This window comes from Diorhabda carinulata, chromosome 3 (assembly GCF_026250575.1).
Source record: "Diorhabda carinulata isolate Delta chromosome 3, icDioCari1.1, whole genome shotgun sequence".
In the NCBI taxonomy this organism is placed as follows: domain Eukaryota; kingdom Metazoa; phylum Arthropoda; class Insecta; order Coleoptera; family Chrysomelidae; genus Diorhabda; species Diorhabda carinulata.
The window spans coordinates 16938643-16966370 of NC_079462.1; the positions used below are offsets into that span (position 1 = coordinate 16938643).

At 30.6% G+C, this 27728-nt stretch overlaps 2 protein-coding genes across 4 annotated transcripts in view; one reads left to right on the forward strand and one right to left on the reverse strand.

Moving 5' to 3' along the window:
• Nucleotides 1-5777, reverse strand: part of LOC130891672 (uncharacterized) — a 69882-nt gene extending 64105 nt beyond the window's left edge. The window contains exon 1 of the mRNA XM_057796545.1: nucleotides 5719-5777. The gene's annotated coding sequence lies outside the window, so the exon portion shown is untranslated. The remainder of the gene's footprint in view (nucleotides 1-5718) is intronic.
• LOC130891671 (protein PALS1) overlaps nucleotides 1-27728 on the forward strand; it is a 118837-nt gene that overhangs the window by 40336 nt on the left and 50773 nt on the right. For all 3 annotated transcript variants that reach the window (XM_057796541.1, XM_057796540.1, XM_057796542.1), the window contains 3 exons: nucleotides 1615-1745; nucleotides 8059-8337; nucleotides 12483-12664. In XM_057796541.1, the coding sequence (XP_057652524.1) occupies nucleotides 1615-1745; nucleotides 8059-8337; nucleotides 12483-12664 (592 nt within the window). The remainder of the gene's footprint in view (nucleotides 1-1614; nucleotides 1746-8058; nucleotides 8338-12482; nucleotides 12665-27728) is intronic.

Sequence of the window (27728 nt, forward strand, 5' to 3'; positions counted from 1 at the left end):
ATTGATATTGGAAGAACTATAATACCATGCAAAACTATACTATGATAAAATTCGATTGGACTTATAAGACAAATTTCACCATCAATTTTTCATTTTTATTCATTCTACTTTCTGAAATGAAAAAATTTATCCACATTTTCACAAAACACATAAACGGGCTACTCATTTGTACAAATAATAGTGGTCCATAAATAATTAATCATTACCAGAATCTTAACTGCTTTAATTAGAAAAATAAATATGCCTTTATGAAATACAGTTACCTTTCTCGCTTGCTGGGCCACCAACAACTAGTAGAGAATCACAAACGGGTCATCGAACTATGGCTACGTTGCCACATTTATTATAATCAGATTGTAATATAAAATTTATCCAAAAACTTTGCAAATTGTTTATAAACATATTTATAGAATAAGTTAAAACTTTCTGGGATTATCTTACCAAAAGGGGGAGAACCGGATTATGAAATATTTCATTAAATTATGTCTTTAGAAGCGTAGTAGTCATAGGCGTTAATTGAGCATTTTGATTGGAGGGAGCAAGATGCAAGCAAGCAAAAATAAAAGATGAACACTAATGTTAAACATTAATCAATATAAGATCGATCTATTCTCTTTCATTTAATCAAAAATTATAAACAAAGTAGTATACCTTCCCGGCGGACACCCTGTATATGTATTCATTGTTATAGCTATATGATTTTGTCAAAATTTCAGTTAACAAAACAGTTAGAGACTGAATTGGATTGTTTATTGATGCTACAATTGGTTTAACTAACAATATAGATTTAACAACAGTTTTTTTCAGAAATGCCGTTTTATTTCGTTAATTTCTCTTTAGTTTCTTTGTCAATTTGTTTTGTTGCGTTTTGTTGTGCATTTCACAAGAGTGATAGCAAATTATATCCTGATAGATGCTCGTTAACCCAACAAGTTTTATATGAAGGTCATTCTATGGATTATGATTCTGCCAAAGACATAATCTATCAAAATTCAACATCATAATAATCTAAACTGACTAAAACTATGTTTATTTTTGAATATATTCTTCTTTTATTTTAACACACTTCTCAAAACATCTCAGAACGTAAAAGAGCGTAGTTTCATTATCAGTTACAATTGATTGCATCACACTTTTTTGAACTTCGCAGCAAAGCTCTAAAAATCGTTCACAACATTAAACTGGACACTGCTTTTACATTGCGTTGAGAATTCGAGGCACTAACCTTGCACTAATTATTGTCATAATTAAATGCTTCTTTAGAACACTTGTTTTGGAAACGCTGGTATGTGCTGCAATTTTTTTAGGCATCGGTCACAATTTATGTTTATGTTTTTTGGAGTAATCAAGGAGTAATCTTTTAATGATTCTAATCCCTAGCGAAACAACTTGGACAATTTTTTTGTTGAAAATAATGGACACAAATCACCATTCAGATCTTGATTCTCCTTCTAAGCCGGTTGTCTATGCTTCATATTTGCTTTAGAGTTTAATTAAATTATTAAATTACTGAATACGTGCTTATCGGGCATTTTGCTAGACGATTTCACTGAATTTTTGATAAATACATTAACCAATAAATGAATTAGTTATATTGTTTTTGTTTTGTTTCAGCGTTAGATTTAGACTTGTTTTCGAAGGTTCAAGATGCATTCGTTATCGCTGTCGAAGATTCAGCAAGGGATTATTTGGAGAAACTACCCGCTTTCACACGTGTCACCGACATGAAACAACTAGCAAAACAAGTGAGTAAATAATAGACTACAATCGAAAGCCACATATAGAGATATGTCAATAGTTGCTGAAGCTGTTGATCATATATTTTTTAACTAATGAATAGAGAATTTGTATTCTTGATATGTCAAAATAAAGTCTTCTTCTTCTTCCTCTTTCAATAGGACCAGGTCCTGTTCAATCCTATACGTTTGGCTCTCTTCCCGGATTTTCCTGAGAAGCTGAATTCCAGCTCTTGTACCACCTCTTTGGTGGTCTGCCTACATGTCTGCGTGTGTTCGGTCTCTGAGTTTTAGCCCACTTTGGCCATCTGTCTTCTGGCATTCTTTCTACGTGATCGCTCCAGAATCTTCTTCGTGCCCTGACCCATCTCACCACATCCTATACGCCCAATTCTTCTCTTATGTCTTCACTCCTTAATCGGTCCCTGAGGGTGACTCCCTTGATGTTTTGCAGTATTCTCATCACTGTGGTTCTCATTATTCTTTTCAAAATAAAGTATGTACATAAATCCTGCAACCAAACGCAAACTACAGATACTAGTTGGGATTTTTGTCGGTCCAACACGATTTAATTTTCTTCTAAAGGATTTGGTCTTTAAATGTTTAAAAAAAACACTTATTACTAATTTTTAATTTGCAGTGATTTATGGGTTACTATAAACCCTCATTTTTATTGTTGTCATGTCATAGGGCCCTCAAGAGGAAGTTTGAGAAAGTAAATTATATGAGATAGTCATAAAATGACTGTCTGTAGTTGGCTTTTGGAAGATGTTATATTTTCTATATTTGAAATTTTCATATGATAGTGTTTTATTAACGGCTGACTATATTAGTAGTATTTTATATTACTGGATGTAATGTGTTTTATGTCATGTGTTTTACTGTAATATTCTCTGAGATTGCATGAATATCATATTTGAGGTATTATAGCTAAATTTACATACAGAGTGAGTTTAATGTATGGAACGCCTCAATTATCTCTGAAACGGCTTACGGCTTTTACGATTTTTATAAATTATTTCAAATGGATCGCCTGTATATTTTTCGCTTCTCGGAATCTTCAAGAAATATTTATTATTTTTCATCTAATTATTTATCCAAATCAGGGAGCAGAAAAACTGCATCAACTAAAAACATCTTTAGATGTTTGTGTCCTGTTAGAAGACGATCCACACTTGAGTACTAGACAAATATACAGGGAACTTAATACTTTGCAAACATCCGTAATGAAAATATTACTTGTTAATAAATTCCATCCATACAAAGTAACGTTGGTTCAAGAATAGTCAGATGACGATTTTGATAGATTTGTAGAGTTGCAGACCTAATGATGGGAAATTGTTATCGAAACGATCCAAATTTTTCAAGAAATGTTATGTTTTGCGATGAGTCTACTTTTTGTATTAATTGAAACGTAAATCGGCATAATTGTAGATACTGTTCACGTAACAATCCTCGTTAGATGCGGGAATCCCACACCCACTATCCCAAAAAATTGAATGTATGGGCTGGAATAATAGGCAACACAATAATTGCTCCCTTTTTCATTGAGGGCAACTTAAATTGTCTAGCGTATTTAAATTTATTGGAAAATAGTATGAGTTGGCTCGAATATATCCAAATCCAAGTATTTTCAATTACATTTGAAAAAAACTCCATTATTAGAAATTTTCAGACAATAGCAATATCCCAAACTAAAATATTTGGCTACAACAAGATGAAGCCCCATCTCACTCTGCGTGTGTTTTCCAGAAGATGAATTGGAAGGCTTGGTTTCATCGAATGACCCCCGTGATCACCCGACATGTATCCTTAAGACTATGTCTTGTGGGGTCACTTAAAAAACATCGTTTATAAAACATAACCGGCCAATATTCAGTAATTAAAAGATGGGATTACCACAGAAATAAGATGAATTGAGTTGTCAGGCATGTTGCAAAATGTATTGCAAAGTTTTTAAAATCGCATAGCTTGTTGTATTGAGGCGTTCAATACATAAATTCACTCTATATATTCTTTTGATTGATTCTTTGGAAAAATGTTCTTAAAGTTGCTGTGAAGCTCGATATTCCGCGGTCGACTTTATATGAATTACTGAAGTAAATAAATGGCATTAAGGATAGAATATTCTCAATTGGAAATCCAAAACCTAAACGTCAAATTTTAAAAAGCGAAAGATGTAGGAGAAGCTCTTTTTTAGCTGCAAGAATGAAGAGGCATACTTTCATACATAAAGAAGGAAACAATTTGCAAAAAAAACTTTTCCGCAACGTATGGTTGCATCGGTTTATTGGAGAAAAAGCTGTGGCCCATTTTAATACTACAGACATGAATTATTTACTCCTAATCTGAACTATCAATACATTATATTTCAAACCAAATATTTTATTAGAAAAATAGAGAAACCAATGGCGCCGCTTTTAGCGATCAGTCCCTTATATCACGCACAAAAGTGACGGTAATAGGTTCCTTCTAACCCATCAAAAAACCGTCCTTGGTACGGTGAAGATTCTGCGCAATAGAGATTACGTATTCCAACCGATCAAGGTATCGTTTGTGAACTGTTTCCGGGACGGTCTTTTCGATACTTGGTTGATAGCAAGTACTGAAATCAGAACCGTGCATAGCCGGACATTACGCAGAAAATATCTATAAACGCTTCCAATAACCGTTCCAAGAACGGTCCAGTCTAGCAGGTTGGAACAAACCTTATAATATTCATAGTTATATTGAAATTTATAAATTGGAATTCAAGTTTTTATTATCCATTTCTAAGATTTTTTTGTATTTGATTCGTAAAAAAGTATATCTGCTGTATGAAAAATAGTTTATAGTAGATTTAACAGGAATCATTAAAAAAATCTTTGTATAATTAAACACTTGTTCCGCGTTTGAATAATTCACAAAGAATACATAAACAAACTTTCCCTGTTACCGAAAAAATCCTCCTCAATACCAAAGAGGATAATGTTTCATAACAAAGGACTGATGTTAAAGAATCACTAAACAAAACAGACGCAAAGAGGACAATAGTATAGAAGGACCTGTCTGACATTTCAAGTGACTCTACATTAGCGTTCAAGAGCGTGCAGATAGTCTGGAGACACGTACGTAACATTTAATGTTTATGAAGGGAACATTAATAATTTATCATTCCACATGTCTTTTAAGGAACTGGAAATCGAATAATATTCTAATAAATATTGTAAATTCTACTCTAGGTGATAGATCGTGTGAGACAAAATAGGTTTAATTTATTAAAAAGTTCTGATTGGCAGATACATTTTCCTGTGTTAATTCAACATGGAAATACAAGTTTTGTAAATATTATTTACAATAGCTATAACTGTGAGATGTAGCTATGTACCTTTGTCACATGGTATGATTAAGTTGGAATTTCTGGAAACGGCGATATTCATACTGAATATACCAACAATTACAATTACACTGTTTGACGCGCGTTTCGTTAACCAAGTTATAGTCTTCAGACACTGTGTCAGAGAAACAGTTTACCTTCAGTCTCTGAAGACGATAACTTAGTTATCGAAACGCGCGTCAGACAGAGTATTTGTGATTTTTGGTGTAGTGTAAACAGTGTATTCAGATGGTATGTCTATCAAATTTGGATTTTTTATTAAAACATTTTTGTTTCATTTAATAGTTCTCTTATTACAGAATATTATTTGGGTTGATAGATATGTTTATTTTGTATAAAACAAGATATGTATTGAATATTGGCTAACATAGTTTTAGGGCTTTGAAATATTCTCTATCCCATTGTGTTGGGTTTTGAAAACTGGATTATTGTTTTTTAAAGTTTATCAATTTGCTTTTATTTGATAGAATAATGTATTATAAAAAAATATTTGCTACGAAAATAAATTTATTAGTTGTATTAATTATTTGGTTTTACAATTTAAAAAAATCATGTTTAAGTTTGAATATTATTTTTTGTCTCCAATTTTATTAGTTAAAAGCTTACCTGGTAACTTATTTTCCTGGCGCATGGGCGTAGCCATCGAGGGGAAGGTAGGGGCAACTGCCCATCTAAAAGAAAAAATAAATTGAATAATTTTAATAAATAAAAAATTAAATCTAAAATATACATATTTTTCTGTTCTGCATATATTTTTGTTATCTATTTTATATATTTTGTTTGTTCTTGTGGTCGTTTGGTTCACTGACATTGTTAAAGCACTAGAACATCTATCTGTTAAAGGTAACTATGCAACAAGAAAATCTGCCTACCAATTGCACTGTGCAGTTATTAAGCCAATATTCATCGTAGGCTCACACATAATTGCAAGATAGTCTGCAATTTTGGAACCCGTTGTAAACGTTTTACAATGAAAAAGTATGGATTTGGTTATGGTGAAGAAACATATTGATAATATTCTAGATGTAATCAAAAAAGATCGACATGATGTCGAAAATTTTTTTATGATTTATTTAAAAAATCATTTGATATCGCAGAGAAAGTAGGGGTTAGTTGTCAGTACCACGAGTCACTCTAAAGCACGTACACAGAAGTAATCCACCATCTGAGCCTGCAGTTAAATACTGAAAGCGGTCCCCTAACTTGATTCTGTAACTTCGTGTTTCAATGCTAGATTTTCTGCTTTTGCTTTTTGTCAATGGGAACTTTCTAAATTTATGAAGGTTTTAGTTGCCGGAATGTGGCAATAAAACCCCCAAATTTAATATATATTCCGTGCAGCTTTCGTATTTATGGCGCGAGACTGAAATTATGGTCAAAGTCTAATAAAAAATATGTATAAAAGTATAAAAATATTGATAATCACTTATATAAATTGCTTGAGAATTTTGGGGCCTGGTTTTTTTTCAAATTATAGAATTCATGCGATTCAAGAATCAATATTCTAATTGACACATGAAATAAATATATAGTTTGTTAATTCTTGTTGCTATTTTAGTTTTCATTATAAATGAAAGTAAATTTTTATTGGTGTGATTATGAGCTTTTTTATATTATATCAATAGAAAAACTAATTTAAATGCATATCTTTTAGATTTGGACAAAAAACAAAAAATATAAAATAGTCAACGTCTTCAGTAACCAACTTTATTTTTTACAAATATCTAATTCTCAATGGGTTTTACGCCATATTTATCTATTATCAAAATTGTAGAGAATTAAATTCTTTACAACTTTTGTATTCAACATTTTTTCATAACTTGAGCTGTTTTCGAGATAGAGGGCGGTGAGCGCGCGGTCAAAGAATCATGTGAGGTTAACTGGTAGTTCCGATCAAAAACTCTTAATTTCAAATTATATATATGCATAAATTATTGCGAAATATATAATTATCATTTGTTATTAACTTTTAAAATAACCTTAAACTTTCCTTGTAATAATTCTAAACTTTATCAATTCAATAACACTCATAATCTCTTTCTGTAATAGAAAAATTCCTAAATGTCATATTTAAATTACATTTTAATTATATTCTCATTTACACTAATTGCATTTGAAGTGAAAAATAATTAAGTGCATCTTTCTATAACATTTCTATTTATAGTCAGTAAAAGAACAAAAAGTTGTAGATAATTTAATAGTCTTTAATATTGATAAAAAAGTCAGAGGTAGGTTTTAGCTCAGGCGGTGCCCTCAAAGATGCCGAGTGATCCTTCAGGATTATCCAGAAGGGGACACAACACCATCGGGTGAATCCTAAGTCTTCATGAAGATTTCTCCCCATCAACAAAAATGTCAAGATTAGATTAGGTTAGGTTAGGTCGATATTAGTTTAGTTAGGTCAAGATTAGCTTAGGTTAGGTAAAGATTAGGTTAGTTGGATTAATATTAGGTTAGATTAGGTCAAGATTAGGTTAGTTGGGTCAAGATTAGTTTAGCCTAGTTCAAAATTAGGTTAGGTTAGGTCAAGATTAAGTTAGGTTAGGTTATTCTATGTCACAAAAAAAATCATTGATTATAAGCTTGGTTGATAGAGCTTTCCAGCTGTCAGATCCTGAATTTAGATGATTAGGTTTCAAATAAATATTTTTATTTTCAATGCAACGCCCGGCATTTTATGGTGGAACTAAAAACTGCAAAAAAATTGATGCCAGTGTACCACTAATTTCCTATTTTATTTTTTATATTACTTCCAAAAAACTCCTGTTTCAAGGAGGTTCAAGAACCAAACAAAGGTTTACAGTGTCTATTTTTTGCAAAGTGATTAACCACTCCAAACAAAAATAAAAGAAATCATACAAAAACAATCATATCTATAATTTGAAAAGAAAAATCAAGTTTATTTTCGTTTCGATAGAAATGACATTTTGTTTTAATTTATTTCAGTTCAATCAAGAAGGATCCTCGAACGAAGAACTAAACGGCTTTCTAAAAAATACCCCTTTATATGTAACTTCTTTAACTGCTACCGAAAGTATAAACAACAATTGCACCGGAAGCAAAAGCCTAGAAGGGGGAAGTGTGTTGAGTACCACGACGTCCGTTGTAGCTTGTAATAAAGAAATCGCCTCTATATCTAAACAGGACTTACCCAATGGTAAAGATCTTGGAGATTTCTTTGCAGACCACATAAATATTGTGCCGAAAGGTGTTCGGACTCCTCAGGTACGTCAATGAGAAACTCGTAAACAAAATCGCAACTTTCTTGAACGTTTAGAGATTATTACCAATTTTGCAAACTCTTATTATTGTTTAATTATTTATTGACTAGAGTTAGATTCCAGGAATTTACGATTTTCTAGAATATATCTAAGAATTCTTTATTAAATAGACATAGAGATTGCTGATTTCTATCTTGTGTTTCCAAATCATGTATATGATTGAATTTGAGATTTCCAACTTACTGCATATCGAATATTAATAAAGCTTTCAGTTTTTCAATTAGCAAAATCGTTTTTTTTAATCCAGGGACGACTAAACAATAGTTATTTATACAATAAGTAAGTAGAACTGTTTGGCAATGTGAAAAAAGTTACTGTACTTTCGAGTTTCATAAATATTTTTCTACGTCCATAGACTTAAAAAAATTCGACAAAACTTTTATCAATTTTTTTTTCGTAATAATAATATTAAAATTACATTATTAATTTGAAGTGACGAAGGAGTTACATTACTTTTGGTACTTGAATTGGCAACATTTAACCAGTTCAAAGAAATAACATCGTCTATAGTTGTATTATTAATATCGTTACACTTCATTTTATATAATTCCCTCCGCAGATCTCCTGTGAATATTAAAGCAACTTGAAAGATGTTACAAATAATATCTAAGCTTACGTTAAATTTTTTTGCTCTCAAACCTTATGCAAGAGATAATAATCGTCTGGAGCTTGAAGTAGAAACTTCATGGAAAAATGTTTTAGATTTCTTGGGTCTATAGCCAACTGATTTATTTTTTAAATATGCAATGATTATCGAGTATTTACCGATGTCTAAGCCGTTATTTACCATTAGGCTGCCTTTCTGTTTTGAATAAGTCGACCAAAGTGTTGAAGACTTCCACATTTTGGATTTAGTTTCAAAGTAAGCTATTAGTAACACTTTTCTGTGAAGCTGATGCCTTTTTTAGTACGCCATTCCATAAAAGAATTATTCCTTTAAACACTGTTCACTGGATTTCTCAGGGTGAAGTTTCATCATCGCTGCAGTTGCCGATTCAACAACATCTTCTGGTGTGCAGTTTAAACTTTCTTCACTATTATTCTCCATCACTAATAATAATACTACTCAAAAGCGTGAAAAAATTGATCGCTACGGTACTTTTTTTCACGCTTTTTGGTCTATTCAGAAATTACATTCTTGGTAAATGCAAATGAATGAAAAGAAAAACGTGAATATTATAACGGACGTAGAAAAAGTAAACAAACTTCGGAGTGGACAAACTCAAGAAACTTTCTTAAAAGTTAAACTACAAAGTATGGGGGTTTGGAAGTACTTGTTTGTACTCTAGCACTAGTTTTAGCTGCATTAGTAAATGAACCTTGCAAGTTAATAATACAGCCTACAATAACAATACTAATTATTTTAATGTTAGTGTCCAGCATCTGGCAAAGAAATGTGCAGAGCTTCTAAGATCGATATGAGATATAAGGACTCTATTGAAAATTGGTGAACTAGATTCAATATCTAAATTGCAATGGGGAAAACTGTGGAAAAAAATTAGAGTACGTCATGGAATTTAGATTTTTAATGAGCTTGTATTAAGAGGGAATTAAAAACTTCTTGATAAAACGTAACACAGTGACCGGAAAAACGTAATGAAAATGGTTCGATATAGAAGTGGAATAATGACATATTAAGTAATTAAATCCAATATTTTAATCACTTTCTCCAATAGATTCCCAAGTTATCTAGTAACCCAGATTTTGAGTAATTTTGTTACTATATATTTTGGATTTTTATCCTTTGTTGGGTTTTTAGTAATAAGCCTTGATTGTATCTAATAATATTTCCCATATACTATGTGCTATGTACTGTATGTATATGTATATATGTACTATCAACATTATTTTATTTATGGATTCCACGTGCCTACTATCTACTTTCCTTACTAATTCCACACTTTATATTCATCACGTATTCCATTACAAGCTATTTTTCTCTCAGACTATCTTCTCGAAAGTAGAGATTGGTGCAGATCTAAAATCGCAAGGGTGTTAGTCTTATAATCTATATATAGGTCTATAACTTAATTCGTGCGGTTTGATAAGAGATGGCGTAATTTGTATAATATTACATTGTTCCGATATTCCGAAACTGCGTTGGAAAGCTACTGCCTTTTCAGTATATGTCATTCATTTGAAGCGTTAACAACAATAATTTTTTTTTCACTCAAAACGTCGAACTTTATTCTTAAAGAAGTGTTTTTGGGGGAAGTTCTTCTTCATTACTTTAATATGAAGAAAAATGCTGCCGAAAGTCATCGTATTTTGGCCAAAGTTTATGGTGAACATACTCTAGCTGAGCGAACATCCCAAAAGTTTGAAGATGAAGAGCTGGAAGCATTACTCGATGAAGATTGTTGTCAAATACAAGAAGAGCTCGCAGAATCTTTGGGTGTTAGTCAAGCAGCCATTCCAAAACGTTTAAAAGCAGCTGCATATATTCAAAAGCAAGGAAATTGAGTTCCACATGAACTCAAGCCGATAGACGTCGAAAGGCGGTTTTGTATGCCCGAAATGCTACGGGAACACCACAAAAGAAAGTCATTTTTGCATCGGATTGTTACTGGTGATGAAAAATGGATCCATTGCGACAAGCCCAAGCGCAAAAAATCATATGTGAAATCCGACCAACCCGACAATTCAACGGCAAAGCCGAATATCCATGGCGCGAAGACAATGCTCTGTATTTGGTGGGATCAGAAGGGTGTGCTGTATTATAAGCTGTTAATTCCGGGTAAAACCATCAATGAAGAACAGAGCAGTAGCCGAAAAACGCCCGGAATATGCCACCAAATACGAGGCAATAATTTTCCAACATGGCAACGCTCGGCCGTACGTTGCTATTCTGGTTAAGAACTATTTGGAAAACAGATGGAAGTTTTACCTCACCCGACTTATAGCCCAGACCTTGCCTCTTCTGACTACCATTTGTTTCGGTCGATGCAGAATGTCCTCACTGGAATACGGTTCACATCAGAGATATAAAAAATTGACTTGATTCATTCTTGACTGCCAAGCCGGCGCAGTTTTTTTGGGATGGGATCCACAAATTGCCAGAAAGATGGGAAAATGTCATAGCTTCAGATGGTAAATACATTGAATAATACTATTGTACATGTTTTTCTTAAATAAACTTAAAAAAACCGCACGAATTAAGTTGTAGACCACAACATAAGGAGATATTATATTCTATTGACAAAGTGACAAAGATTTAATTTATTAAGTGAAAGTCTTGTATATTGTAATATTTTTCAAAATATTTCTTTGAAATACTAAGCTAAACCATTTTATATTGTGCATCATACAGGGTGTTTGTATATTGGACCGACAACACTGTACCACAGAGACACCTCAATAAAAGATCTATTTTGATATAGGAATACGAACCCTTACAAGGCCTAGTTGCTGAGATATAGAGTGTTCAAAATTTTAAATCGAAATGCCATAAATCAAGAACGCCTTTAAAATTTTCCATAGTTTGTTTAGTCCAAATATTACTTTATTAAGGAGCATATTGGTCACCAATTTGAAAAAAAAAAATTTAAAGGCGTTCTTAATTTACGGCAAATGTTTTATTTAAAATTTCGAACACCCTATATCTCAACAAAAAAGTGTGGAAGAATTCATTTCGTAGAATTTTTCTGTATATTTTCCCATCACTTCCGACATAACGCATTTGTAAACATTTGTAAGCATAATCAACAAAGCAAATTTCATTTATTCAACTGTAATATGAGCCCTGATGCGATAATACCTCCCAGTTGAAATGAACATTTTCATTTGATTTTATAATCAGTACATCAGTTACCGCACAATCTATAGTTAGTACCATATCTAATAATATTTACATTAAGAGAAAAAATGAAGAGTTTGATCCAATTTCCAACTGCTAGAATCCCTCAATTATTTAATAAATTACGGTACATGCGAGACGAGAAGAAAATATTACATTCATATTGATAAATATTTTTTGTATCTACGATCTTGGTCGGAAAAAGTACAAAAAGGCCTCGAAGGAATTATAATGTATCAATATATAATTAATAATTAGCATGAATATTTTTTCTCATTACAAAAATGTTTTAGAGCGATCTTCTGAATGCCCGAGAAAGTCCAACACAAACCAAGAAATTAGCAGATAGAAGTTCTTCCCCTTTTCAAAATGGACGAACCGAATTACTATTAGCCACAGAAGACAATAATAAAGTGAAAACAACGGCCATCGTAGAAAGCAATAATAATAAATTGGGCGTTGATTTAGAAAATCGGTGAGTTGAATTTTTTAATTATTACAAATTATATAGCAATCAGTTATGAAGTGGCAAGTCTCATTGACATTGTTTAAGCATATTGTGAACAAACATCTTCGAATCTTTTCTTTAATATATACAAAGAACGATATGGGATTTTCATGTACAAGGTGACTTAAAAGGAAATAATTCACCCTTGTAAAAGCTTATTGCGTGAACGCAGCTATTCGTTGGGGCGCGGGAATTATAACATCGGTAACCTGGCTCTTAAGAATTCAACCCACAAGAAGACACACCCCAAGACGGTAATTCAGCATTTCATAAGTAAGTGTCCAGTTATACATCGGGGACAAATGTAAAGAAGGTAAAGGACCACTTGTATCAGACATTTTTTTGCCGAAGAAGGTTGGAAAAGATTTAACGAGGCAGGCTAACTCTTAACAAAAAGATAAGACCTCCCATAATTTCCTATAGAACTCAACAGAGAAGGAGTCTACGCGCGAAAACGTGACGCGGACGAGGGTGAGGCCCTTTCTAAATGAGAGGGGTGGTGGAATGTCCTTCTTCGCACCCATCTACGAATTTATCCGGGGATGTATGCTAAGAGGGACGGAGTCCTTCTCGGGAACGGATCTATGTGACTGTGAGGAGTCATAAATCGACCTATTTAACTTCTACTTACTATTGTATTCGTTAAGATTTATTGTAAACTGACCGTCCTCATCGTTTTACTTAAGCGGTTCCATATGTCCCTTAGACACTTGCAGTTCCATTCACTTTTAAAACTATTTTCCCTTATTTTTGTATTGATGTGACTCCAACGATCATAAATATGATCAATTATAGCTTTTGTATACAATAGAATAAGTATTTAAGAGAACATAAACATGCATAGTGTGTTCTAAATAGTTTTGACATCCAACATCAGATTATTGAAACCACTTTAAGGCGGACGGCCACTGCGAGTGAAACGAAACTAAGCTAAGCGAAAGGAATAGAACGCGAACTAAACGGAACTACGCTGGGTGCGGCCACTGCGACCGACAGTTAGTTGTCAGCTGAGGTTTTGTGTGGAAGGATGAGTTCTGTAGCAAACGTGCTATTATTAGATCTAAGTTCGGAATCAGATGAATTTGATGGTTTTGATGATATCACTGCAGTGGTTATGAAGAAGAAAAGAAAATTGGATAAGCAATTACATGCAGACACGAGAACAATTCGGAGAATTTCACAAATTAATAAATGACCTAGACGATGTTGAGTTCAAGAACTATTTCAGAGTCAGTCGAGAACAATTTTGCTTGCAATACTTTTCCAAATATGCGTCCTCTGAGAAGTGTGATTATCAACTAACAATGGGCAAAACCTCGCTAGAATCTGACACGAAACAAAGATACGATTTCAATATTCGTTTGCACAGTTTCGTTTGGTTTAGTTACAGTGGCCGCGGCTGCATTTAAAAGTATGACTGCTGATTTTTAGGAAACTTATTCTTATTTAGGAAACTTATTGTTTCGTTTCGCTCACAGTGGCCGCCCGCTCTTATTCATTTATATTTTTGTATTGATGTGACTACAAGATCATAAATATATTTAATTATAGCTTTTGTATGCAATAAAATTAGTATTTAAGAGAGCATTTATATGCATAGTGTGTTCTAAATAGTCTTGACATCCAACGTCAGATTATTGAAACATTTATTTATTTATATTTTATGTTAATAATTAGTTTCTTCAAAGTTGTGAATTAAGGTATTCAACGCTCTCTAGAATTGGAAACTACATTCACTATTAAAAATAACACTTCTGCGAATGCGTAAAAAGTAAAATTTGTGGGGAGTATAAAACTAATATAAAATAAAAACCGTCTTTAACTGTCGATAAAAAACAAATTTGAATAGTTTTTGTATTCGAACGCCGATAACAAATATTCTAATAACAACTCACTTCAGACATCAAAAAACACCCTTTTATCTATCATGCATGTCACATATAGTCAAGTGCCTACTTTAAAAAGTAACGGTACTAATTTTCGGATATTGCTTCATCAGAAGATTGAAGCACTTATACAACTATTACCTCGTTGGGTGACTATCATCCTTTAGATGAAGAGAAAGTCATTTTAAAAAATCCTGGTGTATTCCATTTCATTCACATCAACCCAATGCGTGAAATAAAGTTATTAGCTTCCATAACTATTATAGCTTCCAGCTTCAATAGTCAAATTGTTCATAAGCAGTACAAAATTTGACATAAATTACAACAGAGTTAACCCTAAATTGTCAATTGAAATCATCCATGTCATTGCAATTAAATAATTTAGATAGAGCTAGTTATAAATTAGAAAAACCACTAATCATCTCTCCACTCCTGATGGGAACCTTTTAAGATCTGTTAACCATATATTAAGTTATACAATATGTCTCTTACTTTGTGCTCCATCGAATTAACTAATTTCTGGCTTATATTAATGTGACTGTAAAGAATCATAAATCTACCTATTTAACTTCTACTTACTATTGTATTTGTTAAGATTTATTGTGAACTGACCGTCCTCGACGTCTCAACTAAGTGGTTCCACATGTCCCATAGACACTTATTTTCCCTTATTTTTGTATTGATGTGACTCCAACGATCATAAATATATTTAATTATAGCTTTAGTATTTAAGTGTGTTCTAAATAGTCTTGACATCCAACGTCAGATTATTGAAACATTTATTTATTTATATTTTATGTTAATAATTAGTTTTTTCAAAGTTGTGATTTAAGTTATTCAGCTCACTCTAGAATTGGAAACCACATTCACTATTAAAAATAACACTTCTGTGGCTGCGTCCAAAGTAAAATTTGTTTATTGAAGAAAATTCACTAAATCCGACTCTAATCTTTATTATTGTTCAGTTGATGATGTGTGATTTACTTGAAATTATATTTAAAATTCACTATTTTAAAATTTTTTTACGACTGAACTAATATAATATAAAATGCCGTCTTTAACTGTCGATAAAAAAAGATTAGACTAGTTTTTGTATTTGAACGCCGATAATCCTGAAAACATCTCACTTCAGACACCAAAAAACACCCTTTTATTAATCATGCATGTAACATATAGTCAAGTGCCTACTTTAACAAGTAACGGTACTCATTTTCGGAAACGATATCCAGAACCTTTTCATATTTCATTCGACAGATTTCGTATTAGACAACGAAACCATTTGAGATTTTTTGTTCATTCAAAAGTGAAAGAAATTCATTAAAACTCTTGTCAAACCCATGTCTCGTTTCCTGAATCAGAATTAACATACAATTGTACGTGGGCTTTCGATTTGAAATGAATAAATTATCATTCACTAGACGTACGCGTGAAATTAATATGAAAACTTTAGTCTAAGCTTTTCGGTTCGTATAAAGGAGTTGAACAATCTATTCAAAGAAAGATATTAATAATAATTGACATTGAGATTATGGTAAAGCATTTTTTGAACACACAGAAAATTAAATTACATCATACTGTAAAACGAAATCCATTATTATAAAAGTATTGATTAGTGTGGACGTATTATTCATATCAATTTGCTTAGGTGAAAATATCCAACAATTCTCATTTTTGTATTTAACTTTGTTTCAAGAACTTTCAAATTGTCATTATTAAATAAATATTTTTCATAGATTCTTGAAAAGGTTTAATTTTTTTTGTTCGCACTGATGATTTCTTGATATATTTTCTTAATATTAAGATACCTATATGTGTTATGTCAACTCTATTTTATGTATAAGGTGACATGAATATAAACTTGATACGACAGTAATGCATTAGTATACAAGGTGGCACAAAAAGAACGCATGAATTTCAAACCAGTATAATATGCTTTATTTTGATTGCATACAAAATGGGCTCACGTGAATACAAGAAGAACCAACGCCCTAGCTCTGTGTATTGTGTTGCGATCAGGTATCGAACCATTTCGTGGAACGTTGAACCTAGTGCGTTGAACAGTAATAACAGATTTATTACTTTTGAAGAAATGTTCAACACCGAAAACTCGATGCGCCACGTTCCACTACTCTATTGCTACTAAAACTGTACGCTCTAATCTACAAAACAACCAGCCCCCGCCCCTCTGCTCCGCTCCTTCCACTTTCATTACTCAACTCAAATTCATGAGTTCTTTTGGCGCCACCCGTTATGTAAGATATTTTATTACCAAATTACCAATTATAGTATGAACAGAATGGTCATATTATATTTGGTATTCTAATCCACTACCTAAGAAAGCAATTATTTAACAACTGATGTAAGTTGAGTGCGTCAGCTAAAGAAGTCAATTTGGTTGAAACCAAATATTTCTTTTGGTTTGGTGATAAATCCTAATTATAGCTAATTATTCTATTAAAAGAAAAAATAAGGATCTGGAGTTTGTACCCCAGTCTTCTCGTAAGTATATGTTCTCTGTTGCTTAAAAAATGTAAGCTCATCGAAAAAAAGAACAATAAATCGTGTGAATACACTATTTGTTTTAACCGATTATATTATACTAGCACACCCGGCCACGCGTTGCTGTTGCTGAGTGATTTAAAAAGGATGTATAGTGTATAGTCTAAAAAAATATATCACATTAAAGTGTGGCACCATCTATGAGGTATAAAGGATAAAGTTTTACAGTTCTCTGTAAAGAAATTCGCTTAAGGCGTCCTCTGTTTCAGGCTTATGGAAACTACGATTAATAACAACAATCAACGTTGATGATCAGTTTATCATCAATTATTGAGACCATTAATTTAAATAATAACTATCCTATCATTTAAGTTGGAATATCAGTTGACTCGTTTTTGAATTCATTCGGAACATACATACTGAATTTTTATATATTAAGATTTAATAGAAAAAATTCACATTCAAATCAATTTTAGATGGTTTGGAATATATTCGAAAGCCGAATTTACCCAACATTAACTACGATTTAACTTCTGTTAATTGTTTATTTTCCATATAATAAATTATATACCCCCTATTTATTTTTCAATCTACTTTAAACCATAATTATTAAAGACTGAAAGTAGAAGGAAAATAACTATTGACCATGGACCAACAAAATAAAAAAATACATTATCAACATTAACCTTAACATTAACTTTGCTTGATACATAAAATTTTTAAAAAAACTTTACACTGTTCGTCTGAGAATTTCAGAATCTTTTTGATTGTAATTTTATAATACAAAAAAATTAAGACATGTAATATCGTTGAATGAAGAATTGAAATTCCTATCAAATAAAGAATCAAAGTGATCGACTTCTGTTAGTTCAATTTTGCATACTACTTTTCCTAATTCTGCCATTACTTTACTGTTTCTTTGCAATCCAGCTCACATTTTTGTTTTAGTCTCCCACTCAAATTATAATTCGACTGTTTGCCACGCTAATTTCATGTCTATTGTATGGATTGTAGGAAATATTCTGTCTTACCAAGCACTATAATATATTCAATTTATGTTTTTTCAAAAAGATTTGTCTTATTTTTGGATTCCACGTTCTTGAAAAGATTTAGTCTAAAAATAAAATTTAAGATGGAGATCATTGAGTAATTTTTAGTTTCAGACAATAAAAAGGAAATTTCTTATTCAATTTGCTGGCTAATCGACGAATGTTAGATCTTTTCAGAAACTATGATACTAGGCCAGGTAGATCACCAATCAGCTGATTGCAGATGCTTGACTAGAACGAGAGTTTAATACAAAGTCCGAACTTAGCATTTCGGATTTTGAAACTTAAAAAATGAGTTTAGCAACAGCACCAAAGTTTAATGGCTTACGCAAAGTTCATAGAACCAACTTATCACTCATACCCATAATATTATCTATTGATTCACCCACTAATAAATTGGCTCAATATATTATAGAGACTAGCAATGAATATTATATAAAAAATTCCTTTCAGTTTGCGCATCTCATAAAAGAAAAGAGTGTACCATTTAACTATGGAATTATAGTTTAGATGTAATTTTTTTTTACAGCAACATTCCATACGAACTCACTGAAATAATTTGTTTTATCCGAAGTTTTATCTAAATTAATGAATGATGATGAAAAAGACATTATTAGCGATGAAGAGTTACCCTTTCCTCAGTGTAATTGAAAAAGTTTTGGATCTTGAATGTTGTGTACGCCGCGGCTGAAATACTACTTTGTTGGACAAAGTAGCACTTTCAGTCCTTGGCATACAAATAACTATTTCATTAAAAAAAAGTACACAAACAAATTTTTGGTACACCAATGGGAAGTATCTCCATTATATAATCAGTACGTCATGAATAACCTGATTGACGTAGTCACTCCCTCCCAACCTTTCGTTCCTAAAACAAATGTTGATGACATCATTTGTGCTGTTCCCAACGATGCCATAGAGGAGACCCTCGATATTTTCAACGGATACAATTCAAAGTAGAAAAAGAAATCAATAGAGGTGTCCCTTTTATAGCACCAAATTAATCAGAAGAAATGACAACTCACTTATAAGAAATACTCAGGCCAAACCTCTCGAACTTTACAACGACGTTTCACACAACACCAAAGTGATTGCAGAGCCTTGGACCACAATATGAATTTTAGAGAAACCAAAATTTTTGGATATAGAAAATAAATACAACAAAAGAGTAATTTTAGAAAGTTTCTATATAAAAAGTATCCAGCCGAGCATGAAAAAAAGATCTGACACGGAAAATATAAGTCAAATTTACACTTATTTATTAGTTTTATCAAACAACCCAAGAGAAACCAGTCTTGTTGATTCCTTTTTAAGTAACTGAGTACATTAAATACAAATAAACACCATTTCTTTTATCTCACAACAATCTTTTTTTTTCTATCATTATAAAAACAAAAACTATAAAAATGAGGAGAAAAATCACTTTATCGATTTCGTCTTTTGGGTAATGGGGGAAAGAGCAAAGGTGGCAAATTGTATCTCTTCCACACAATTCGAAATTTCCCACGAAGAAGGTAACTAGCAATTACTCAATGACTTTACTTCACCTAATTTTTATAAAATTCAAAATATCATATTTATATAAATGTCTTTAATTTCTTATTTATTAGACCTTTTGATATGTTTATGCTTCTAAATATTCTTGATTTTAGGACTATTTTATTTAAAAATTAGTTTTTTTAAATAATTTCTGTTTTTGAAAAATTACTAAAAAAGACCTAAAATCAAGAACGTTTTAAACTATTATTTAGATTTTATTGTATCTTGATGTTTCACTTCTGACTAGAGGCATTATCAAAAGTCTTATAATTAAAAATGATGTTATATAAATTAGATAAAATTTAAAATAAAATTTTTGTATAAAATCTGTCATGATATGAGAAAAGTAATATTAGAAAACTACCTTAGATACTTAACGATATATAATATTGAAAATTCAATTGATTATAGTATAATAAATTTTACTAATATTTTTTATGCCTTGTTTATCATCAACTGATAATTTATTTTGGTTTATAAAGATCATTTCTATAATTGTAAATTTTAATAATTTTTTTCTTGAGTTAATATTTTTATATTTTTGAAATTAAATTCATTCTTTTCATTTTCATGTTTTGCATTGCGATTAATGGATTTTTAGTATAATTGTCATCATTTATCCTATTTTCCAAATATTGCATATTCCTATATAATTTCTTGGACAATTTAAACACGGTATAGGGGTAAAGTAAATAACATTCGATTTTTTTCTATTTTTAATTTTGTATATAATGGGAACAGTGTATTTTCTGATTTATGACATACATTGACGTTGAGTTTAGATAGGACATATTTTAGTTTCTCAAAAATAATTATTTGCTTTGGATTTGTTTGTGAATGTGGATCTAAGTTATTATTATTATGAAATTTATTTAAACGTTCTTGAATAATTTTATGAATTGGGTTTGAAGGATATTGATTATTTATAAAAGTAGTTTCACGTTTTTCAATTACTTTAGAGTGATATTTGGCTAAACTAAGCTTTATAGCTTTATTTCCTAAACCTATAAAGACAATTTTTTGTTTTTGTGTGAATTATAATCAAGGTATCTTTCAGTTCATGTTTCTTTTGTATATAATTTAGTTTTAATTTTATTATAATTACTTTTAATGAGTCTAATATCTAGAACTTATAGAAAATATTTTATAAGTTTCTCTTTATAAGTATAGAAATTTTTATCGTGATAATTTATAACTATAATGAAATGATAAAATTTTATTTTGATTTAACTTTAACTCGAAATATTTTACATGAAAAAATGTTGTGGAGCTCAGCACCTTTTTGGTTGTTGTTGAAAATTATGTACGTCATGTTCCACTGATATTAAATCAAATGATAATATCACATGACGATTACGGATCTGCAGCCCTCATTAATAATATAACAATAGTTGATATTTGCATTCTTACTATCATGCCAATAAATTACGTTAAATTTTTTAATCATGCGCATGACTAGGGTCACAGTAGAAATCTGTAGTTTGTTCATACGAATTCTGTTTCAGTTGTGTGATGTTGTATAAAACATGTTTTTATTGTAGTAATTTTACTTAGGTTCGTGATTTGTGTTTTTGTTTACCTCCAGTGAAAGCTATACCTTTGTTATTTATAATGGATTCTGCGATAATTGAACAAAAAAACAAGACTGTTGATGGATACTGCCAATTACTTATCAGTTTTAGGTAATTTTTGCTTATTCCGCATCTGAATATACAAGTGAGCGTTATTTTTTTTATATGTGGATATGAACGATAAAAATAATAAAATATTAACGAAAGAAGCCTCATTTTAAAACTATATTATAAGTGAGAAAAATTTTGGTTCAGTGGAACTTCTTCACATCAAGATAATGTATGTGAATATTGGTTTCAAAAGCAACTACAATATATTGTATTTTCATTAGTTAAAAATATAGTTCAGTTTAACAAAAAAGTCTTTTGTTGTTTGATTTATATCTTATTTTTATTAAATTATTATGTTACCCATCCAATTATTAATTATTAACACGTTGAGCCCTAACCAAAATCAATAAACTTTTCCCTGGGTCCTGGATGTGGAACCTAGGAAAAATTTATTTGAAATATAGAGTGCGAATATATGGTATTTTTTGTGTGCGGTCCATGGGTCCACCTGGGCCCTAGGAAAGTTAAAACTTTAAAACGACACTGCATTTTTGAATTGAAATAAATCTTTTCATTATCTTTGAAGTCACAGTATGGAAAGGTCTATATTAATAAATAATGCATTTTTTATAGAAAGATTATTCACGGTATTCTGAGATTCAGATAAATCAGCAAATTTAAGTGACAGATGTTTTCATTTTAAATTATTTGTTTAACTATTATTAAGAATAGCCACGATTTCCTTGGCTTAATTAGGCCAAAATAAATCGAAAATGAAGAATGAAATTTTTTGATACCTCGCTTAGTTTTCGAGATATCGATACTTGAAGTTATAATCAAACGTTAGTTCTAAATTCGCTTTATTGAACAGATGGCGTTCAATACTTTGTTTCAAATGAATATTGTATCACTTCAAATTCAATATGAATCTTGTAATTCAATAAACAAAAGATTTTTTATTTAATTTTTATATTATTTACCCTGATGCTCCAAAATTTTATTGAAAATAAGCCATTTTTGATAACTTTCATCACTCTGTGATGAATATAACTTAACATACGATAAATACATGAATAATTTGATGTTTTTCATAAAGAATTGTCGGTTGTTCTTCAATATTTATAAAATAAAAAAAATACTGATAGTTTGAAAATTTAATCAGTAATTTAATTTAAAAATATCCTCTTCCGAGCAAAAAGTACGTTCTGAATGCTTTCAAAAGTTATTTATTTAGGTTAGGTTAGGTTAGGTTAGGTAGTATTTCTATGTATAACTCATTTCTATAATAAATAAATAAAAAAAAATAGAGTAGGCGTAGGTTCATTAAAAGACAAACTTTTAACACATATAGACTATTATCCTCAATACTTTTCTATACAGACTAGTCCTTCTATATATGGTCTATTTTTCATAAACGACCTGTAACATATACAAATATTAAATAAAAATAAATTTTTCCAACTTCAAGTATCGATATTTCGAAAACGAAGCGAGATATCGAAAAATTCTTCATTTTCGAATTATTTTGGGTCGATTTACAAAATGGCATAGTCAAATCCAGGCGCCACGGAAATCTTACTCGTCCTTATATGTAGAATGTTCAAAACTGTACAATGTGTTTTAAAAAATATTATATGAGGTCAAAATAATGCTTTTGGGTAAAATCATATTTACTTATCTGCTATGTTTATTTTTCGTTGAAACATTTAGAAATATGTTTGATACTAGTGAATCTTTTATAGCTGAGGATTGGTAAGACTAATTTGATTTATAACCCATCAGAATTTTGGATAGCCATCGCAATAGATATGGACCAAGTGAAGGGTAATGTTTCAAGAAACCAGGACTATCCAACCAAACTGTAAAACACATGTTTTTTCTTGGGTCCTGGAGAAGATTTGAAATATTTGAAATTAGCCGAGTGGTTGGTTCGGGACCGCTCTGGGCTGTGTAGAAAGTTTAGTTGTGTGCCTACGGACCGCACTGGAACTCAACTTGTTAAATGATTTAGGATATTTTACAATGTACCACAGGATGTAAGGGAAAAATAGTACTGAATACTGTGATTTCGGATCTGATCAATAGAATATTTTCTAAATTTTACGTGGAATGGAAAAATGGAAGAATATAAATTTATAAGAATGTTTGTATACAACCCAATCACATTGTCTATACATATACATAGAAAATTATACGCTGAATCAAAACTATACAAAAACTTGATTGTACATTTTAGTTTAAAATGCGTCTGATCAATTTTCTCAAGTATTTTCAAGAATAATCATGAACTACTCTTTTTCTGGATATAAAAAACTGCTTATAAAAAGTAGAAGGTTAAAGAAATTTATATTATATTCTTGATAGATACAATACACTGTGAACATCAAAAGTGACAAAACTAACTTGGCTTTCAAGATATTTGAACTTCAATTAATACTGATGGAGCTTTTGAACTGGTCATATCCGAGTATTATTTATATAATCCATTGACAGATAAAACATATATTAAGAACAACAAAATGTGAAATAGCTTTGGTTTCATAGTACGGCATTATATTAATATAACTTTCAGCTAGCGCTGTATATATACAGAGTGATTTTTATGTATAGAACGCCTCAAATATCTCAGAAACGACTTGTATGATTTTTATAAGGATCTTGTATTATGGTGGTATCTACATTGTTGTCAGATCTGTCCTTGTTCCGGAAAAATAATGAACTTTGTTATTTCAAATGGATCGCCATATATATTTTGTGTTTTAGAAAACTTGTTATTTTTCATATATTATTCTCTATACCTTAATGTCATAATTTCGAAGTTATACCTACATTTATAGTATCTCCACCAAGACTGCACAAACTTGTTTAATTTGAATATTCTTCAATAATTTATGTGCTAATACAACAAGGTCTAGTGTATGTTAATAAATAGTGCACCAAAGCATGGTGCAGAAAACTTACAACTGAAGATAAATCTTTAAATGTTTTTGTCTTACTAGAAGTAGATCCACATTTGTGACGTAGAAAAATTACGAATTTTAGAAAACATGCAGTAAAGGCGATTACAGCAGATGCTTAAAATGTTATTCATTTTGTAACTTCCCTGACTATTCAATTTTTCAAACTAACATAAATATTCCATTTCTTATTTAAAAACATAAGTAAAAAATACAATTCTAATCATAAATAAACTTCAATTCACAATCGGAATTGAGCAAAATATTAAAATTGAATTTCCTTATTTCAAATTATATAAAATTAACAATAACTTAAAAATAGAATGATATACAAAAGAAACTTGGACCTCAAGATATTTAAACTTCAATTCAGTTCAACCTGTGTCACAAAATAGATCAGTAATCATTAGTTTAGCTTATAGAGCTGTCCAACTATCAGAACCCGAATTGAAAATAACTATTAAAAACGCAATTAGTGGATTAGGTGAAAATAATGAACCTGATACAATGATAAATAATATATTCGAAAGAAAATTAAATAAATACTATATTGAATTAAAGAACAAAACAAAAGAAGTGTATCAAGTAACGCTGACTGTAACGCTGTTTACATAGAACAGACATCTTAATCTTTGAAAAATAGATTAAAAAGTCATCACTACGATAAAAGTAATAACACTGCAACTAACAAACCAAAACAATATAAATAAAACATAGATTCAATTATAAAAATTCAAAAATTCTTGAAAAAAAGTCAAATACAAGAAATCTGCGTAATTATATTAATCAATAGATCACCTACATAATGAATTCTAAAATAAAGTCAAAATAGTAATCTGTTTTAACAAAACAAATTAATTTTTCTTTAGTTTTTACATCTTAAAAATATGTAGCAGCTATCAAATAAATTATTTGTAGGTGCATTAAAATTTTTAAAATAGTAACTGTAAATTTTATTTAAATTGTATATTTTATTTATGTCTTTTTTATTATTTATAGCTTTCTGGTTCCTATGTATGTAAACCATTTCTAGAAATTCTCTTTCATGCTTTAGATTCCGTTTCAAAATTTTTTTAATCTTTATAATTAAATGTATATTCTAGGAGAAAATGGAGATTCATATTGGAAACTTCTTTATATAGTTATAGAATTCCAAACACCTTTCATTAATATGCATAGATATTGAAAAAGTTATGTTCAATTCTACTTTGTACGAACCGTGTAACTAGCGCCCTCTATGAGAGTCAGACAAAAACATTCATTGGATGTATTAGCTTCCCCAACATATTCGTATAAAATTTCAATACAATGTTTTTAGTAGTTTAGGCAAAATCGTAAAAAATGTACATAATTTTCATTCTTTCAACGCCCTTTATCTTGAATACTGAATCGAAAATTTTTCATTGCGCAAGCCCCAAATATTTTTCAGTTTTCTATCAAACCCCAAATATTTTTCAGTTTTCTATCTATCCTAGAGACGTGCTCACCTTTTTTGAAACCCCCTGTATGTAGAGAAATTAACATTAGATTTAACCCCCTACGTTTATGAAATATGGTCTGAAAATACATTTTCAGAACTTTGAGGAGTGTCAGTCCTTTTTGTATTTTTTTATATATTCTAAAGTTGTCGTTTTCCATAAAAAAATGCATGTCTTGAGCAAACTTTATGAATTTAAGAAACAAAATTTAATACAATAAGCCGTATATAATAAAAAATATTGTCGATTTAAATATTTATTTGGTTTTATGAAATAGGTATACACTGAATTACATCCATTCGTATACTACCTAGAATACACTTAAGTTATGCTCGAGCAATCTGTAATCTGTAGACCAAACAAATACTAAAACATTCAAGGAATTTTCTGATAACTAACCTGGTCCAAGTGGAATACTTTTAGAATTTACCTGTATTTTTCTAATGTCTCGCACGCACCGAATACTATCAAAACTATTTTCTTTTTGTACCTGTGCTACACCCACTTGTTCTTGACTTAGTCGGGTCGTTGAGAGACCAGCAGTTAACAGTCGAAGAATTATACTTCATGTGGAACTGAGTGTATATACCGGGTATTTTAGTTAATAGTGAGAAAAATGTGGTTGGCTGTTTGTGTCGATTTGTGACACTTGTGATGTTGAAGTTCTGCTAAAAGTTATTTGTGAATTTGTCATATAGGAATACTTAAAATGAGGATTTTAAATTTTTATTGGTAAGATGTTAGTCAGCCAGAATTTACCTTGGAGGATGACAATACCTGAGTCGTTAATTCTTTCTTCTCGTCTCGATTTGTACACACTAAATTAAATTTTACTATTATCTCTGATAGTTGCTGGTTTACTCTGAAGTCTATTTCATCACTGAATCTCGTTTCTTAAGATTATTTTAAATAAAAGGCGTAATCCAAACGAATGCGCTTACTTATAACTTTCTTACAATTAAATCATGAACTTTAGACAAATAATTCGATAATTTTTAAACTGATGTAAATTTTTAAAATGTGAACAAATAAATGAGGTAGGTGTTTGATATTACTATTCTTGGCACGAATACGATTTCCGTGGCGCCTGTATTTGATACCGTTTTGTAAATCGACCCAAAATAAGTCGAAAATGAAGAATAAAATTTTTCGATATCTCGCTTCGTTTTTGAGATATCGATACTTGAAGTTGGAAAAAATTATTTTTATTTAATATTTCTATATATCAACCTAACTTAACCTTTCGTGGCCCACTTTGAATGAAAAAGTTCAAAAATTATGAATTGTTTACAGCCAAAATTGTCTTGAAAAATTTTCTTCACGTGAGGATTATTTTAGTTTTACTTTATTATTATTATTTTTTTCTTACGGGGGGATTCGCCACTGGACCCCGGTCTACCCAAAAGCCACAGGCCGCGGGTAGATTTGGAACGATTTTTTATAGTCATTTTTCTTATTCGGTTGATTTTGTCGTTAAAAATAGGATAAATGAGGCAAAAATAATTGCTAGAGAACTTTTCCAGGATAATTGTGAGATACTACAGTAATCTGGCTTTTTAATTTTTGCGTACTTTTTGCTCGAAAGAGGATATTTTTACATTAAATTACTAATTAAATCTTAAAACTATTATTAAATTTTATAAATTATTTTATAAATAATGAAAAATAACTGACAATTCTTTATGAAAAACATCAAATTATTCATGTATTTATCATATGTTAAGTTATATTCATCACAGAGTGATGAAAGTTATCAACAAAGGCTTATTTGGTTATAAAAATCTGTTTTTTTTTCCAGTATAATTTTGGAGTATCAGGGTAAATGATATAAAAAATCTTTTGTTTATTGAATTACAAGATTCATATTGAATTTGAAGTGATAAAATATTCATTTGAAACGAAGTATTGAACGCCATTTGTTCAATAAAGCGAATTTTGAACTAACGTTTGTTAGTATCGAAAACAAAGCAAGATATGAAAAAATTTGATTCTTCATTTTCG